This window comes from Lagenorhynchus albirostris, chromosome 1 (genome assembly GCF_949774975.1).
Source record: "Lagenorhynchus albirostris chromosome 1, mLagAlb1.1, whole genome shotgun sequence".
NCBI lineage: Eukaryota > Metazoa > Chordata > Mammalia > Artiodactyla > Delphinidae > Lagenorhynchus > Lagenorhynchus albirostris.
The window spans coordinates 86,812,042-86,832,029 of NC_083095.1; the positions used below are offsets into that span (position 1 = coordinate 86,812,042).

At 38.9% G+C, this 19,988-nt stretch overlaps 1 protein-coding gene across 1 annotated transcript in view; it reads right to left on the reverse strand.

Moving 5' to 3' along the window:
* Positions 1-19,988, reverse strand: part of TP53BP1 (tumor protein p53 binding protein 1) — a 70,933-nt gene that overhangs the window by 40,486 nt on the left and 10,459 nt on the right. The window contains exons 7-12 of the mRNA XM_060148649.1: positions 19,578-19,707; positions 18,063-18,229; positions 16,605-16,734; positions 15,721-15,815; positions 12,934-13,139; positions 3,552-4,878 (exon numbers count right to left, since the gene is read on the reverse strand). Of these exons, the coding sequence (XP_060004632.1) occupies positions 3,552-4,878; positions 12,934-13,139; positions 15,721-15,815; positions 16,605-16,734; positions 18,063-18,229; positions 19,578-19,707 (2,055 nt within the window). The remainder of the gene's footprint in view (positions 1-3,551; positions 4,879-12,933; positions 13,140-15,720; positions 15,816-16,604; positions 16,735-18,062; positions 18,230-19,577; positions 19,708-19,988) is intronic.

Genomic DNA, 19,988 nt, shown 5'->3' on the forward strand with positions numbered 1-19,988 from the left:
CCCTAGTGCCAAAAAGGCTGGGGACCACTGGGCTAAAGGACTTCAAAATACTCATTGGTTCTAACAGAAATCATTTGGGTTTCACAGTTCAGCAGTACTGACCAGCATTTCACTCTAGGTCACAGCGGTAGTGTTCATATCTAAATCTCTGTGCAACGGTAAATCTCACATATATAAGCATCTCCATTGTACACATTTTGGTTAGTCATTATTAAATTAAACATTTGTCAAGAAACAAAACTTTATTTTTTAACTAGGTCTCAGTTCCAATTTCTAATCAGAATTAGCAAATTGCCAAAATCACATTTTCTGATTTCCTAATTATCTTTTAATAAAACGACTAAGTTTGGGAGAATAAAAGAATTACTCCAGATTGCTGTTCTTAAACCTGACAGATGAAAATTTGTACTTACTTTCCTGGAATGGCTCAAAATAACTATAATGTGGCATACCCAGTCACTATTCCTTGTGAAAACAGTTTGTCTAATGTGCTTCCCAACATCGTCAAGCAATTCTCCAATTCCCAGCACACACTTAGCGGGTGTCCTACGAAGTTAACTCAATTCTGACACTACCTACCCAGAGGTAGCATCAGATCCCACAAGTTAAAGGCTCAGTCCCACAAGACTGCCCTCACTTAAGACATCAGTCAGAGTCCGGGCTGTTACCTGTGCTTCTAAGCAACTGGCTCTACACTGCAGGTTCCCATGACACTTTCCTCACGTTCCATTAATTAGCTAGAGCTACTTATAGTACTCAGATAAACATTTGCTTACGTTTACCAGTTTATTATAAAGGACACAGATGAACAGCTATATGAAGAGGTACATAGGGTGAGGTCCAGAGGGTTCTGATAGCAGGAACTTCTGTCTCCCTTAGAACTGGGATTAGATACCCTCCTGGCTCATTTATCAACCAGGAAACATCAAATTTTGTTGTTCAAGAGTTTTTATAGAGCTTTAATCCCCACCCCACCCCCCATCGAGGAGGTTGGTGGGTGGGGCCGGAAGTTCCAACCCTCCAATCACTTTGTCTTTCTGGTGAACAGCCCCATCCCTGAGGCTATGTAGGGAAGATCCCACCCTAAATCACCTCAATAGCATTACTCAGGTGTGACAGAAAGGGCTTAAGCTTATTCCTATCACTTAGGAAATTACAAGGGTTTTAGGAGCTCAGTGCCAGGAACTGGATGAAGACCAAATATATTTCTTATTATACCACATTTTTCTTCTTTCATCTCTTCCCATTCCACTTCCACCCTTCATTATCTTTAATATCAAGCACACCTTGATATTTTTTCTTCAAAATCACAAAACAACAACAAAAAACATCTCTTACATCTACATGAAAGAAAATGAATTAGCAACTTGAAGGGATGAAAAGAGAAAATGAATGGACTTTAGAAATAAAGGATGAAAAGTACACATGCGCTGCTAAAGAAACTGTGAAAAGCAGAAGTGGAGAATCTCAACGTCATTATCTAAATGGCAAAGAATTCCACCATAGTTACAGCAAAAAGAAATGGGTTGATAGGTAAGCATTCATTCTCTGGCAACTCCTTAAAAAGCAAGTCCTTTAAGTTAATAAAGAACTTAAAAATATACAGAAACTAAAATTAAAAAAAAAAACCCACCTCACAAAGCATCATACATTCCAAAGATATATTTTATAGAATTTTCATTCCTGGAACAACCACCTATTCTGCTCTCTCGACAGGAACCATCCCTCACATTATGATCGACCATTCAGACTTTTGAAAATCTGTATAAAATCTCTAAGTACATCCTTCTACGTGACAAACCATAATACGCAAATGTAATATGCAAGCGTTAATTACAGAAGACTATTTATGAAAAGTTATCTTAGCACCACTGATCTAACACATCACTAAAACCTAATGGAAAACTGGCTCTTATACAGGCAGCACTGCCACTACCCTTATCTGGTCTTCAATGCCTCATTCCTGGACTATTACAACAACCTATCAATTACCTTGTCTGCCTGAAGTCTCCCCCTTTCCCCAACCCACGATTCTTTCTGTATAGCAACCAAAGCAACCTTCCTGTAAAACATGACTTAGATCGACAGAAGTATTTAGATGTAATGAAATTATAAAAATCTTCAATAATATAGAATATTAGGTCATTCAGACAGTTCTTTACCATAACTCAACAGAATCAGAGAAACTATATCATACAGTTTTATAGTAGGAAAAAGCATAGACTTGGGAATCAGGAGACCTAAGTTCTAGTTCCACTTCAATCATTAACTAGCCACATGACTTTAGGAAGAAGAGACTGAACTCAATATCAGCTAACCTCCTTTTCAGCTCTAACATTTCTCATTCTGAAGAGGAAAAAAAATATTCATGAATATAAAGCCTAATGAACAGGGGAAATTTTGAGATTAAAAAAAGTACTACTAATAATCACTCCTAAACAGGAAGTATAAACGGGACTGTTCCAGGAACGCCGAAAGGTATGATCACCCATACTGATAGCTATGGTGTTACCTAAATACTGTTTCTCATTTCCCTATCCTTAGAAGCTTGCTTTCTTAAGTCTGTATTTTGTTTTTATTCTTTTGTTTTTGGAGTTTGCTTTGTTTACTTATCAATTGATTTATGGCTGCACTGGGTCTTTGTTGCCGTGCATGGGCTTTCTCTAGTTGTGGCAAATGAGGGCTACCCTTTATTGCAGTGTGCGGGCTTCCCATTGCCATGGCTTCTCTTGTTGCGGAGCATGGGCTCTAGGCGCACGGGCTTCAGTAGTTGCGGCTCACAGGCTCTAGAGGGCAGACTCAGTAGTTGTGGCACACGGGCTTAGTTGCTCTGCAGCATGTGGAATCTTCCTGGACCAGGGCTCGAACCCGTGTCCCCTGCATTGGCAGGTGGATTCTTAGCCACTGCACCACCAGGGAAGTCCCTGTTTTGTTTTTAAATTATACTAACTTTGGACATTCAGAAAGTTTGAATTCTTTTCAGCTAATGTCATACATGACATTCTAGAAATATTTCAGAAAGTAATCTATATTCTCATTCTTGACTTTATAAAGAACACAAGCTAACACCTTTCCCAGTTTAAGGTTTAAGATGTATATATGTTGAACCAAATTTAGAAAGTTTACTTAATGCCCATAAGGAAGAAACAATCCACAGAGTTTTGAATATGATTTAACTGCGTAAGGTAATCAAAAAAGATCCCTGTACTACAAAGCCACTCTCAAAATATAAAAATATGGAACAAGGTTGGAACCTAAGTAGAAAATACCAGATTGGTACAATTTCTAAATACTTAGAAAATTCATGTTGATTACTCCTGAGTTATAAAGCTGATAAAAACCTCAACTGATCTCTGATTCTAAAAATAATTACAGCTACAAAAGAAAAATACAACCCCAAATTTTAAATATCCCAACTATTATTGGTTGCTCATAAACATAAATCCAAGTTAATTTTCAGCCCTGATGTAATAAGCATGTGGTTCTCTCCTACCTTCCATTCCAAATTATAATTTGGTTGGAAACACAGAACAATTTGTAATCACACTTACCACTAGAGCTTTCACAGAAGCTTTGTGAGGCATGGGCAGAGGCTTTCTCCAGTGGCTGGGCCCCTACACCTGAGTCCAGCTGCTTTGTATTAGCCATTTTTGAGTCTTCCCTTAATGTGCTAACTGTTGTCTCTTTTGGTTGGGTCTGCTGCATTTCCTGGCCAGGTCCTGGAGCATCATCTGTTCTCACTAAAGTCAAGGGAGGCTGTGAAGAGTCTGCCTCTACAGGTTCTTTTTCTGCAGTCACTGATTTCAGATCTCCTTCATATTCTGCACTCTTTTCTTCTTGGGTATCCGCTCTATTCTCAACACATGGTTCTATTTCTGGAGCATCATCCTCCCACAACTGAGAATCTGAGCATTTTTCCACTACCTCTAAAGGTTCAGAAGAAACATCAACTCTGGGAGATGGTTCCTTCACATCTACAATGACAACACTCGAGTCCTCTGAAGTAGCTTCTTCCCATGCTTCCTGATCCTTATGTTCCAATTCTTGGTCAAGTACTGGAAGCTTTTGGGGGGAATCAATACTAATCACACTGGTTTCAACTTCCATAGCTTCCTGGCATTCTTGTTTGGGGACTTCCTTTGGAAGACCCAGCCCCTGAGACTGAGTTTCAGTCAGAGAAAGGTGCAATGCAACACTCTCCATATTTTCTTCTTTGGGCTCCTCTCCTTGACTTTCACAAGGAGTCTCAGGGATTTCTTCCACCTCAGACCCTGAAGACCCCTCTTCTGGATGATGTTCTTTAAGTTCTATAGCTTCCTCCTGATCTAACACACTAGAGAGTGCCTCAGATCGAGTAGCTGGAGAGGGAACTGCCTGACTACCTGAATCGCAAGTGAGATCAATACAAACGTCTTCCGCCACAGTTTCTTCTCTGCCTTTGCAACCATCAGCTAAAATACTAATGTCGTCTCTGCTTTCTGTGTTAACCCTCTTTGTTTTATCATCATTCTGATTCAGTTCTACTTGGGCATCTTGTGCTGGATTAATCAGGATACTATCATTTTCAGCAAGAACAAGTTTAGAATTGAGAACTGGAGACATGGGTTCAGTATCCTCAATCTGTGTGCTTTCTCCATCTTCATCAATCCTGTGAGAACTCAAGCTTTCTATCTTTGGGGACTGACTATACTCACTTGTAGAAAGCATCAACTTACAAGAATCCCCTGTCAAAGAAAGCCCAAGATCCTCAGAGGAATTCTTTGGTTCAGTCTCTGAAGTTTTAGAATACTCAACAGTCAAAGATGAACTATGCAAACCTCTATCCTTCTTCTCATCATTTGATCGTTCTTCCAAACTTGGAGATGGAATGAAAATGTCCTAGGGAAGAACAAAAAGACACAAATAATCATTTTGTCATAATCGTATTTCTTTTATATCTAATCCTTCAATTCTAAAATTTCTAAATCAACTACACAAGAATTTTAAAACTCTAGGGCCATAATCACCAGTCTGTTCATCAACACAAGTCACTGTTTAATGATCTTCTTGTGAATCACTGATCTAGAATAAGCACAATCCAAACAAAAACCTAAAGGTATTAACTTAGGTAGGAAGACACTTAAATTTAACTGTATACCACTACTAAAATCATGTCATACACTGTATGATGGGCCCTCAATTATACAGGAATCACGTGAACATATGCCTACACAGTCCACTTCGGTTCTCACAAAGTGGGAATATATAAAAGTGGCATATCTCAGAGATACTGCAGGTTCAGTTCCAGACCACCACAATACAGCAAGTCACACAAATTTTTAGGTTTCCCAGTGTACATAGGAGTTATGTTTACATTATAGTCTATTAAGTGTGCAATAGCGTTATGTCTTTAAAAGATGTACATACCTTAATTAAAAAATACTTCATTGCTAAAAAAATGCTAAATGTCATCCAACAATGATGGATTGCCACAAACCTTCTATTTGTAAAAAAATAAATTATCTGCAAAGCACAATAAAGCAAAGTGCAATAAAATGAGGTATGCCTGTCCTTATTTCACATCCCACTATTTCAAAATATGATAGCATTCATAAAGATGTAAAATTCAAAGTTAACATTAATATTAGTTAACAGATACCACTACATACCAACAAGGAAGGCTGAAGGTAGTAAGCCTACATCCTGTTGGTGAGGAGGTGAAACTGTCATACACTGCTGGTGGCAATGCAAAAGCTAGAGCCACTTTGGAAAACAGTTTGGTACTATCTTCTAAAGTTAAACATACATTAATATTACCATATGACTCAGAAATTGTACTTGTAGGTAATTAACCCAAGAGAAATAAAATCATATGTCCACACAAAGATGTAGTATGCAAATGTTCACAACAGTATTATTCATAATAGCCCAAAACTAGAAGCAACCCAAATGTTCATCAATTGGTGAATAAATAAATTGTGGATATCTATATTACAGAATACTACTCAACAATAAAAAGGATTAAAATATTAAAACTTGCCAGAATATGAACGAATCTCAAAAATATGCTAGGCTAAAGAACTCAAACACAAAACACCATACACTTTTTTTTTTTTTTTTTTTTTTTTTTTATCGGTACGCGGGCCTCTCACTGCTGTGGCCTCTCCCGCTGCGGAACACAGGCTCCGGACGCACAGGCTCCGCGGCATGTGGGATCCTCCCGGACTGGGGCACGAACCCGTGTCCCCTGCATCGGCAGGCGGACTCCCAACCACTGCGCCACCAGGGAAGCCCAACACCATACACTTTTGATTCCAATCATATGAAATTTTTTTTTAAATTTTTGGTTGTGTTGGGTCTTCGTTGCTACACACAGGCTTTCTCTAGTTGCAGTGAGCGGGGGCTACTCTTCATTGTGGTGCGCGGGCTTCTCATTTCAGTGGCTTCTCTTGTTGCGGAGCACGGGCTCTAGGCACGCGGGCTTCAGTAGTTGTGGCTTGCGGGCTCTAAAGCGCAGGCTCAGTAGCTGTGGCACACGGGCTTAGTTGCTCTGCAGCATGTGGGATCTTCCTGGACCAGGGATCGAACCTGTGCCCCTGCATTGGCAGGCAGATTCTTATCCACTGTGCCACCAGGGAAAACCTATATGAAATTCTTGAAAAAATAAAACTATAGTGACAGAAGGCAGATGAATGCTTGCCTAGGGTAGAAGAGTGGATGGGGGCAAAGGATTATGAAGAAACTTTATAGGGTGAGGAAACTGTTCTGTACTTTGATGGTGATGGTGGTTATACATTTGTATACAACTACCAAAATTGATCAAACTATACATTTAAAATGGCGTTCTTATTTTACGTAAATACCTTAAAAAAAAGAAAATAACCCAAAGCTAAAATATGTTTTTATGTAAGAATTTAATTTGTTATTTTGCCTAACATAAATGCTGTAACGCTCTAGACATAGCTGGTAAGGCATTCATTTCCTATTTTTAAGGGAATGAGGAATCAAAATAGGTTGCCAAACATTCTGTATATTCTATAACTTCTGGTATTTCAATGTCTGGTGTTACTGTTTACACTTTTAGATTATAAAAATAGTCTTAAATTTCAATCTGCTCATATACTCTGAGGCATGACTGAGTATAAATTGGTTCAACACTTCTAATGGCAATTTGGCAATACACGACAACAGCCTTGAAATTTTATATACCCTTTAGTCCAATAATTCCAGTTCCAGGAAATTATTTGATGAAAATACACTGGGATTTAGCTAGAGTGCTTGATGTTCAGTGCTAAAATTATTATTTGGAAAAGGAAATAATATAAAATATCTTAAATATCCACTGATAGGAGATTCATTTAAAAATTATGATACACCTACATGATGCAATACTTTGTAGTTACACAAAATTGTAGATGAGTATTTTAAAATATAGAAAAACATTCAGGCTATGCATTAAATAGAAAAGTTTTTAGTTAAAAAAGTATATGAATATATATTTTATTGTGGCCTATACATTTTTATATAATTTTCATTTTTTTAAGTTAATAAATATATACTATTAAAAAGTTATGAAAAACAAAACAAAAAAGTTATGAGCAGTTTACTTGAGACAGGATAATTGATGATCTTATTTTCACTTATCTGTATACTATACATTACAAGAAAAATGTATTTACTTTTCTTGTAAAAAATAAGTCATTTTACAAAGGCTTATAGTTAAGACATTGCTAATAAAATTATAAATACCTTTTTAAAAGTCAAACTCATAAAATAACCACTTTAAAGTGAATATTTACAATGTGCAACCACCACCTCTATCTACTGAAATGAAAATGAAAACATTTTCATCACTTCAAAAGGAAACCTCAGGGACTTCCCTGGTGGCACAGTGGTTAAGAATCCGCCTGCCAATGCAGGGGACATGGGTTCGAGCCCTGGTCGGGGAAGATCCCACATGCCGCGGAGCAGCTAAGTCCGTGTGCCACAACTACTGAGCCTGCACTCTAGAGCCCGTGAGCCACAACTACTGAGTCCACGTGCCACAATTACTGAAGCCCGTGTGCCTAGAGCCCATGCTCTGCAACAAGAGAAGCCACTGCAATGAGAAGCCCACACACCACAACAAAGTGTAGCCCCCGCTTGCCACAACTAGAGAAAGCCCATGCGCAACAACGAAGACCCAATGCAGCCAAAAAAAACATAAATTAAATAAATTAAAAAAAAAAAAGGAAAGGAAACCTCATATTCATTAAGCAGTTGTCCACATTCTGAATATGTTTTAAGTGTTATCAAAGTAAATACGTGATATCTTTTACAGAATTTTTTCAATATATGTATAATTTCAGTCAGCAAAGTAAAATTTCAGGGGCTAACCAGCCTATCAATAAGCTGTACTTCTTAATTTTTTTTTTTTTTGTGGTACACGTGCCTCTCACTGTTGTGGCCTCTCCCGTTGCGGAGCACAGGCTCCGGACGCGCAGGCTCAGCGGCCATGGCTCACGGGCCCAGCCGCTCTGAGCATGTGGGATCTTCCCGGACTGGGGCACGAACCCGTGTCCCCTGCATCGGCAGGCGGACTCTCAACCACTGCGCCACCAGGGAAGCCCAAGCTGTACTTCTTAAGACTGCCTGGATCTAGCCTCCGAGTGTCTGGCCCCTAATAATCCACAGCGCTGAGGCTCCCTGAAGGCCTAGTCAGAATAACGAAGTTAAGTGAAAAAACCACCTCAGGGCTCTGGATAAAGACTGATGAAGAACTGTCAGGACTTCATTCAATGAGTCAACCAGTCTAGATTCAACAGACATAAATCCATAGTATCCAACCAGTCAAAAACTGGTCTCACACACACAGAGTTTAGGAGCCACACAAACAGTCATCTATACTCTGACTTGTCATCCCCAAATTAATATGTATATCAAGAATGAGAAAGTGTTAAATATCTAACTATTTTCTACTAATCCTCTCCTCAGCCCTCACATCCTGGTGAAGGGTCGAAGAGGCTATGAAGTTAACAAATATATTAGGAAAAAAAGAAAGAAATACATGGGGCTTCCCTGGTGGCACAGTGGTTAAGAATCTGCCTGCCAATGCAGAGGACACGTGTTCAAGCCCTGGTCCAGGAAAAATCTCACATGCTGCGGAGCAACTAAACCCATGTGCCACAACTACTGAGCCTGTGCTCTAGAGCCCACGAGCCACAACTACTGAGCCCACGCGCCTAGAGCCCATGCTGTGCAACAAGAGAAGCCACCACTCCCACTCGCCGCAACCAGAGAAAGGCCGCGCGCAGCAACAAAGACCCAACGCAAACAAAAGTTAATAAATAGATATTACAACATCAAAATTAGGTTCACTTGGACTTCCATAACCAATTTACAGAAGAAATAACAGATGTGCAAAGGTGAGTCATTAAGACTAACATGTGGGCTTCCCTGGTGGCGCAGTGGTTGAGAGTCTGCCTGCCGATACAGGGGACACGGGTTCGTGCCCCGGTCCAGGAAGATCCCACATGCCGCGGAGTGGCTGGGCCCGTGAGCCATGGCCACTAAGCCTGCGCGTCCAGAGCCTGTGCTCCACAACGGGAAAGGCCACAACAGTGAGAGGCCCGCGTACCGCAAGAAAAAAAAAAAAAAAAAGACTAACGTGTAAGGAGTTTGATACATAATGAAAAAAGTATGGAACTTCCAAATAAAAACAGTGGATTTAATACACACATTTCCTTTAACTCTCTTCCAAAATCCCACTAAGCAATGGTAAAGGGATTTTTTTTTTAAATGCATTTTCAAGAAAAAGAGAACAGGGATTTCCCTGGTGGCGCAGTGGTTAAGAATCCGCCTGCCAATGCAGGGGACATGGGTTCGAGCCCTGGTCCAGGAAGATCCCACATGCCACGCAGCAACTAAGCCCGTACACCACAACTACTGAGCCTGTGCTCTAGAGCCCGTGAGCCACAACTACTGAAGCCTGTGAGCCTAGAGCCCGTGCTCTGCAACAAGAGAAGCCACCGCAATGAGAAGCTCGCGCACCGCGAAGAGCAGCCCCTGCTCACCGCAACTAGAGAAAGCCCGCACGCAGCAACTAAGACCCAATGCAGCCATAAATAAATAAATAAATAAATTTATTTTTAAAAAAAAGAAAGAAAAAGAGAACAAAGAACAGATAACCACAATAAAATTTTGCAAGAGTGGTCATCCATCTAGCAGACTAGTGAAAACTGAATTCCTAAGACAGCAGTGGAGAAAGCTAAGAAGTAACCCAAATTATACCTCAGAACTACCAGGTCCCAAAAAAGATTCAGGACTTGGCAGTAGCCCAGGTAACTCTGGAAGTGGTGATGAGGGTAGTGCTAAACAGGAGGAACACTGGCTGGAAATCTATTTAAGAAGCAGTTTAATCCCCAGATTCGCTCTTCCTGACCCTCCTCTGCCCTGGAGAGGGTAAAACAGAGCATCCCTGAACTGGAGGAAAAGAGGCACAGTTATCAGAAAGTACCAGACTGAAAACAGGGAGATTAAATGAAAATTTACATATTCAATGGAACCTGCACCTGCCTCTCAACACCCCCAGTCCTCTTCCATCATAGACTTCTAAAGCAATGGCAGACAGGAGGGAACGTGAACAAGACAAGATAAATCAAGATACTGACATTAGGGGACCCCAAAAATGGCCCTGCATGTCACACTACAGTAAATTCCAGACACATGAAGCACTAACCACCAATTCAGAACTTCTAATCAGTTTTCTGGGATTTCACTCTTAAAGCAGTCAGAAAATCAAGGATTATTATCAGACTCTTGAGGAAAGCCTCTTTAAAAGTCAAACATCAAAACTAACAAAACTAACTAAAATCTATTTGAAGAAATAGTGACTATTGCAGGGAGAAAACTTCTCAGAAACTATTACTAATATCATTAAGGAGATAAGATAGTATACCCATGAAATGACAAAATGCTATTTTTTTTAAAAAGGGAGAACATTCAAGGAAAAAGAAGAGTATAGAAATGAAAAATCCAAGAGTAGAAATTAATGTCTCAGAGAAAGTTATAAAATGGTTGAACCTGGCAGTTGCACTCCTAATTATATACAAGAAAAATAAAAATACACATCCGCGCAAAAACTTGCACACAAATGTACACAGCATTATTTATAATAGCCAAGAAGGGGAAACAAGCCAAATGTCCATCAACTGATAAATGGATGAATAACACGCAGTATGTACATACACAGTATTATTCAGAATAAAAAGGAATGAAGTTCTGATACATGTCAGAACGTGGATGAACTGTGAAAACATTACAGTAAAGAAACCAGTCACCAAAGACTACATATTGTATAATTCCAGTTATGTGAAATGCCCGGAACAGGCAAATCCATAGAGACACAAAGTAGACTAGTGATTGACTAGGGCTGGAGGTGGGGGAAATGGGAGTGACTGTTAATAAGCATGGGGTCTTTTGTTGGGGGTGGAGGGGGAGCGTGATGAAAATGTTCTAAAATTAGACTCTGGGGCTTCCCTGGTGGCGCAGTGGTTGAGAGTCCGCCTGCCGATGCAGGGGACACGGGTTCGTGCCCTGGTCCGGGAAGATCCCACATGCCACGGAGCGGCTGGGCCCGTGAGCCATGGCCACTGAGCCTGCGCGTCCGGAGCCTGTGCTCCGCAACCGCAGAGGCCACAACAGTGAGAGGCCCGCATACCGCAAAAAAAAAAATTTAGACTCTGGTGAATATACTAAAAGCCAACTTTGTGAATATACTAAAAGCCACTAGATTATACACTTTAAAAGGGTGAACAACACGATGCGTGAATTATATCTCAATAAAGTGAGGGTTTTTTTAAGTTTTAAAAAAAAATAGTTGAGGAAATCATCCAGAAAGTTAAACAAAAGGAGAGAGAGATGGAAAGTAGGACACAAAATAATAAAATTACAAGACTATTCTAGGAATATGAATATCCGAACAATAGGTACTCCATTAAGAAAAAAAAAGAACAAAGGGGAAGAAATTAAATAATTAAATGTCCCTGAACTGAAGGGCTTGAGTTTCTAGATTGAGAGGGCTTACCAACACAATGAAGGAAAACAGACCTATGCCAAGGGTCTGGAAGTTTCAGAACACTGGGGATAAAAAGAAAAATCTACAAGATTCCAGTAAGGAAAAAAAACAGCTCACATATTAAAGATCAAAATCAAACTGGCCACACTTCTCAACAGCAACACTGGAAGTCTGAAGACGGTAGAGCGATGCTTTCAAAAGTTTAAAGGAAAATTATTTCCAACCTAAAATTCTATACTCCTACAAACTATGAATCATGTATGAGGGTAGAAAGTATGCTACTAAAGAATGTCCTCCATCAAAATGAGGGAGTAAACCAAGCAAGAAGACACGGAGCCCAAGAGGAATCCAACACAAAGACAGGTAAGGACAATCTCCAAAGACAGTGAAAGGGAGGTGACAGTTATATACCAGGAATAGAAGGCAATAGCACAGATTAGAACTCAGGAGGCTCCAAAAGTGGTTTCTCCAAAATGAAAAAGTTTGAGGCCCCTGAACATCTTGAAAGGAGATATTGACAACTGGTGGAGAGCCTAGGGTTGATTTAGTGAGAAGTTCATGCGTTAAGGCAGAATAATGACTAATGCCCCCTTTCAATTTCAAAGCAACATTTTTAAGAAGTTAAAGACACAGTATAAATTATACTCCAATAAAGATGTTAAAAAAAAAGACATAGTACAAAATTCAAACATAAAAAGTACATCAAGATGTTAGATGACCCTGGAAATGTTCTAAAACTAGATTCTGATAACAGCTGCACACTTCTGTAAATTTACTAAAAAATCACTAAACTATACACTTAAAATGGGTGAGTTTTATGGTTTCTAAATTATACCTCAATACAGTTGTTTAAAAAAAAATATATGTTAGAAGGAAAAAACTTTTTCTATGATACTCACATGAGAAAACTCAGGCTGGGATGGAACAGGAAGTGACCCAGGAGTGAAGACTGGTGTGCTCTGAGATACCGGTGTTGAGGCTTGTGGTGATATAGTGGGCTCAGGTGGGAGAGGAGGGTTTTCTATCCCTACCGGTTCATCACCTTTGAGTTTCTTCTGAAAAGACTCTCCCCCTTCAGATAACACTGACATATCCATTGGCTCATCTAGTTTAAAATAGGAAACACAAATTGAGAAATAAGCACTCATCAATACTATTCATGTTCCAATACCACTAATAACAATTATATTCAGATATTTTCATCCCTAAAAAAAACAGTGACAATTTTCAGAAAAGCTGATAGGTTAATAGAAGATTGAGTCCTGGAAATCTAGCAACACTTTATTCCCCTGGGGGAGGGAAGTCCACACTCCTAAAATACTCAGATATAGATTAAAATAGGGTTCATCTAGGGATACCCATCCATCCATGATAGTAAATTAACTAGGTTCCTCTGAGACCCTTTCCTGATTATAGCTCAGTTTTCACATTTGCATAGGAACGCCCAGATTAATGGCACCTAATTTAACCACAGGCCTTGAAAGGCAGTGAACTTGTTCATCACTCTAAGTAAATATCTACATATTTATGAACTCATTTTATTTGCATTAACTGCTAAGTGCAGAGAGGTGGATGCCAGGACAAATAGAGAAGAAGGGAAAAAAAAAATCTATCAATGACAATCAGCAATGATTTATCAAAGAACAAAGTACAGGACACTAATCCTGAGACAAACTGCTCAGTAGGGAAACATACACAAACAAAACACAAAACACTGCTTTTCGTATAGTATCCTACCCACCTGTAGGCTAACAGGATCTTCCTCAGAGCCAGCCTAGCTCGCTAGGTATTTGATTCATCAACCCCTTTTCCCCTATCTTACAGCTTGACCCCAAACAGGCTTCCATTAGACCACTCTCACAAAGTACCTATGCCATTTAGTTTTTCCCTATAATCCACGTTTATGCTACCAGGTACCCGCCCCACCTCCACCTCAATACCTACCCCTGCTGCTTAGCTTGGCCTCAAACGCATACTCCACTCTAATGCTAGGTTCGGGAACTGATGCTGTAGGCCTTTATTTCCCTACCACAGCTGTGTTAAGTATTTTCATTACACCTTTTGATCTTTATTGCCATGACAAAGCGCTTATTAAGGACTGTTCTAAGCACTACATATAAAAAGGCTTTAGGTTAATATTCTTAGACAACAACAACAAAATACAAAAAAGCATACACAGTTGCAGTTATGCACATATTAAGCAAATGCATTAAATCTAAAATTAACAAAGGAAAATACAATGTTACATAAAAAAAAGAACACTGAATCATATACATAACATGATCCCACTTGTGTAAACATACTTCTTTATATTTATGCATAGAAAACACTCTGAAAGGAAACACATATCCAAATACTAATTATATCTGGACTGTGGTATCACAGGTGATTTTTATTTTCTTCTCATTACTTTCCCATATGCTTTCCAAACTTTCCACAGTAAGTACTAATTATGTTTACAGTCAGGGAGAGAGCATTTTTAATATAATTACTTTTATATATCTTCAGTGTTCACACTACAGATAGAAAAAATGGTTCTAAGGATAAGCCAAACTTAACTTGCATTAACAGCCTTTTTTGTAGAATGGATTCACTTTTTTCACTGAAGATATCACTAATCATGTTATGCTTAGACTGATATTAGTCCATTTGGATACCTACATTGATTTCAAGAGAAAATAGCCAGACACAAACTTTGTGACAGAAGAAAGTCTAAGATTAAATTTTGTCATGGGTAAATGAAAACCCATGAGCACAGGCTCTGGAGGCAGCTGCCCAAGTTCAAATCCTGCCTCTGTGGACTTAGTTGTGAAATCTCTCTGTGCCTCCATTTTCTCATCTGTAAAATGGGGATAAAAGTAACACCTACTTCTTAGGAATGTTGTGAGGATTTAAAAAACAAACAAACAAAAAAAGAAACAAACAGAAGAACCCAGAACGAAAGAGAAGGAAAAAAGAACAGTGCCTGGCATAAAATAAGTGTTCAATAAATATTAGCTATTGTACCATTACTGATATATGAAAGAATGAAAAGGAAAAAAATCACGGAATTTATTGGAAAAGGCTTTGTAGAAGTAGGAAAAATTTAGAAATATCTTGAATGACTGGATAGGAGACTAGAAGAGAGCAAAAGAGGTTTAGATAATGACATAAATTAAGTAAAAAGAAAAACTTTCTTGTGTATAAAGTAATATAAAATCACTAGGTCCTCAAAGGAGGAAGGGAATTAAGCCAAAATTTCTACCACCTGCTCCTAACGACTCTTTGGCTAAAACTGCTTTGATAATAGCAGAAATAACCTATAAAGAGCAAAAGAAACAATTTTTGGTTCCCTCTGACCAGTAACATGCTACCATGTTGCTGGACACTATTAGGCCAATAGCAATAAAGGTCTTCATTATACTATTGATAATTCATTTGAGTTCAACTTGAACAATTTTCCCTTAAGGGTCTTTTCAAAAATTAAATTGTCAATAGAGAATTCTCAAAAGAATCAGTGCTAGAAGAGCAAAGAACTAAGGAAAGCACTTAACACTAGGCCACTCCCCTGAAGCTTAGAAATGAGTCCTAGCGAACAGTCGAGGTCACAGTGTTCTAACATGTAAAGGAACAGTACACTTCACAAGGCAGAAGAAGTGCTGCCCCTCTTCTAACCTGAGATCAACAGATAGATCAAGAGAGCTCACCTTTTCTCCCTTCTTGCTCTGTGGGACTGCTAGGAACGATAAAGGGGGTAGATCGGAAGGCGTCAGGGGAAGGAGCAACAAGGTCTGAGGAATTCCTTTATACAAAGAGAGAGCCACAGGTTATTTTACCACAGCTACAGCTTCGCACTTGCTTTCTACTTTTTAACAGCAAAAATATCTGTAACTCATTCAAGTACTTATTAGTGCTTCTCTCAAACAGCTAACCGACCTTGGTAGAAGAGCCATGAACAACACTTCAATAACTATTTCTCACACCACACATATCCAAAATTAGAATTAAAAAAAAGATTAAGGGAAAAGTCATATGATTACAAGAGAAAGTAAATGACCAGACACAAAGACATCATGACTGAAAAGCAGGATGAGATAGTGCTAAAAAAATTAATTCATCTGCAGATTTGAGACAAATATTTACTCCATTTTTTGCCTATTATGAGAAAGATCATGTATATTCTTATTAAAAAAAAAAAAGCAACCTCTTTGCCCTAATACGGATAAAGAAATCCAACTACTGTCAACTCTAGCATAACCTCTTCTGCACCCCTATGCCATTAAATGGGAAGAACTGCTAGCCAAATGGAGCAGCAGGCAGCTTGTTTTGGACATGTAACAGTCTCTAAATAACTGGGCAGTTTCTTTCCTGGTGAAACCTTTGGGCTACAATTTTAAAATCTCCAAATGGGAAAGCAGATCTACCTGCCTTCGATAATTCCACTAAGTTCTTATTCCCCAAAATTCTTAAGCCTAGAGTTTACTTTTCAGTTTCAAAAAGACTTCTGGACTACCAACTTTAGCTCTTTCAACCTTAGCCTAAAACCATCAGGCACATGTTTCCTTGAAAGGGTTATTTTAGGCTTACTTACGTGGAAAGACTCTCCTGAACAAGAGACCTCTGACCAGAGAGCTGCAGGAGGTGCAAAGTGGTGGCAGGTGTGGAAGCCAGAGAACACCCACCTTCTTCCCTTGAAGGAGTACAGCAACCATCAGAAGCTACTGAGAAAAAAAAAAAATTCTAGTTGCATTTACTTCTCATATTGACATTACTGAATTGTCAAAAAAACAAAAAACAAAACACACTCAGTAGTACAAAAAGCATAATATTCATATATCCACCCATGTTCCAAGAGGGCAGAAACTGTTTTCTAACTGCTGTACAATTAGTGGAATGCCACACTAACGCAAATCTTGAGTGACCATTAAACATCCTCTCCCTAATGAATTATGGGTTTCTTTAATAAAGAATTGACGAAAAGAACTCCTTAGTCCTTTCTGTCATGATTAAAGCTTGGAGAAGAAAAGCCAGGACGCTTAAACCTCTCCTTGGCTGCTCTTCTTTCTGGTCAAGTTTCTATTATAAGACAGCAAGCGAGCCCTTTATTCCAAGGTCTACCTAAGGTGAAGTAAAGCTCATGCCATGATGCAGATGGGAGAAGTCAAAACAATGTGCATGACACCTGATGATACGAACGCAACAATTTTCATGATTAAAACCTGGGCTCCTCAAAAGACAGAAAAAATACTAAAGCACAAGTAAAAGGATATATGAGCAGTCATTACTGATTTATACTATGAAGAGGCTCCTGTTGGTCCCTTCTCCTTAGCAACAAATGAAGTATCAGCTGTATTAATTGCAAGAATAAAGAAATTTCTTAAATACAACCTTGTAGCTTTAATGAGAGACCAGAAAAGGTTTCTTGGTGATGCTCTGTATGTCCTGCACACATTCACAGCATAGTACAGGAGTATAACCTTCTCCTCCTCCCTACTTACAACCAATACATCATATTTTGCTGATTGTTACTGAAGCTTTCTGGCTCTGTGAGGTTGCAGCATGGGGCACTGGTGGGGGTTAATGAAAGGTGAAACAAATACCATTCTAGTCTTCTAAAGGTATTATATTCTTTCTGCTGGACCATAACTTCCTATTTGTGGCAGAGGAACTAATAAACAGATGAATAAGTGACTGTTACCCAGGTGAACATGAAATTCTTCACTTAATTATCATATTTAAGATTTGAAGACTTATGATAACAGAAATAGCTACTCTTTCCATAACATTAAATCTGCCATATTATTAGCTAGTATTCTTCAGTATCTCCATTTCCAAAAGAGAAAGAAAATTATGTTAACACACGCTAAATAGCAATTATTTCCAAAAAGCCCTTCTCATTAATCAGCTAGAAACGTACTTTCCTTCCATACCACAAACAAGTCTGCACACCTATAAAGTGCCTTCTGACTTAAAACAGTAGTTTCAGAACAGAAATAAAAGTTTAGATCTTCAGAAAAGAAGAGCTACAGTAACGAATTACTCTTTGTACCTGTTTTATTGCTCTGGTCAAACAAGTCTTCCTGAGTTGACAAAACCTCAGGCTCTGGTGACTTCTGAATCTGCATCCCACCTTCCAGAAGTTCCTGAACAGATATTTGTTCTTTTGTTTCCACAGCAGCAAGAGAGCCTTTGGGACTAGCAGGCATGTCCTCTGACCTAGGAAATTCATATCACCAGGAAAAAAAGTTACTATGTTCAAAGGCTTTCATCTTTGAAGAAAGAAGCATTTCCTGTTTTGTGTGTTTTCCTTTTTTAATTTCAAAACTTCCAGAAACTATTTATTAAAAGTGAAATAAGCTACACTTTATAATGATGCAAAGCCCTCAGCCCATTTCAAAGTGTGTCTCAGTCTCTCACAAAGCAATACCTCTTTTCCACTCTGCTCACTGCAGTGCTGCATGCTGTCCAAGATTTCTGATAAGTGAGTTAGGGATTTTTGTTTCATACATTGTTATCTAGAGGTGCATGAAGCAGTGTGATCCAGACAGCAACAATGCCAGAACAATGACCTCCCACAGAAAGAGCTTGGATGTAAATCATCCTCTGCACCAGCCACACACTTCATCTTCTGCTGACCTTTTTGATCTGATCTACTCAACCCAAGCCCCAAACCAAGACTCCTTCACACAAATACTACTTACACATGTAAGACACTCACTGCTGGCTCCGTTCCAGAGACTTAGGCGGTTCACCTACTCTACCATTCCCCAGAGTAAACAGGATAGCAAAACTACCTAGAGAGTAATTTCCTAAGGAAAAGCGGAATGTTAAACTGAGTGTTTTGCATTAGAAAGACAACCTCTCTTGATATTCAACTTTGTTCAGTACCCCATTCCCCACTGTTTCTACTGAAGGAAGAAACAAAAGAATACTAAATGTTTACTCATTCCCTTCTCCAAAATGGAAGCATCCCACTTGTCCTCTGCCATATCTAAACTTGAGGTATTGACCAGAGACAGTGCTGTTTTGGATACAACAATCACCATAGGCAGAACAGAGGTATACTGCCCAATTCCCACCAAGTTAAGAGCCTGAAAGACATGGGAAAAGAATACCTCCCTATTTATCTATGCCATAAGCTACCAGATGCAGGATACCTGAGGACCCAAAGCAATCTGGGTGCTCCTCAAGTATAAAAACAGTAGACTTTCAAATATAATATTCTTTTGACTCTTACAACACTAGAGAATTTAGAAAGACAGACCACAGAGAGATAGTGCCTCTGCAGACAAAGAACAGAGAGGAGGAGTAACAACCAAAGATTAAGGGATCATCCTTACAGTTAAAGCAGCAATAAATTGGGCTTGTAAGATGCCTAAAGATAAGATGACACAATGAGAATTCATAAACAATAAATGTTTCTACTGGACCATAAATATGCCCAGGGCAAGGGGGGGAAAAAAAAAATCAAGAATTTCTAAAAAAGTTTCCACCTGGCCAAGTGAAATGAGTGTAACCTGATAGCAGAAACCCAAAAATACTTTCTAGAAAGAACTTGGTTTACCTTGCAGGTGGTGAATTTTGCTCTTCTACCACAGATACATCCTTACTGGGCTGTGGTGCCACAGGGATATCCTTGCTGGGCTGTGCTGCCATGGGGATACCTTCATTAGACTGTTCTTCATGCTTAATTGCTTAAAGTTTTAGAAGAAGACAGGAAGGAAATATTTAATTTTTCAAAGTACTAAAAGTAGTCCCAAATGCTTTTTAAAAGGCAAAGATATTAAAGAAAGAAATACAAACTGAAAATATATACAGGCATCATTCCAGAAAGGAAAATAACCAATTACCCACTTACAAAAAACCTTAGTATGCAAGCCATCAACTGACAAGTACTCGCCAGACAACTCTACAACCTTACTATACTAACTTAGATTATATTAACTTAGATAGCTATAAGATATATCAAGGAAAA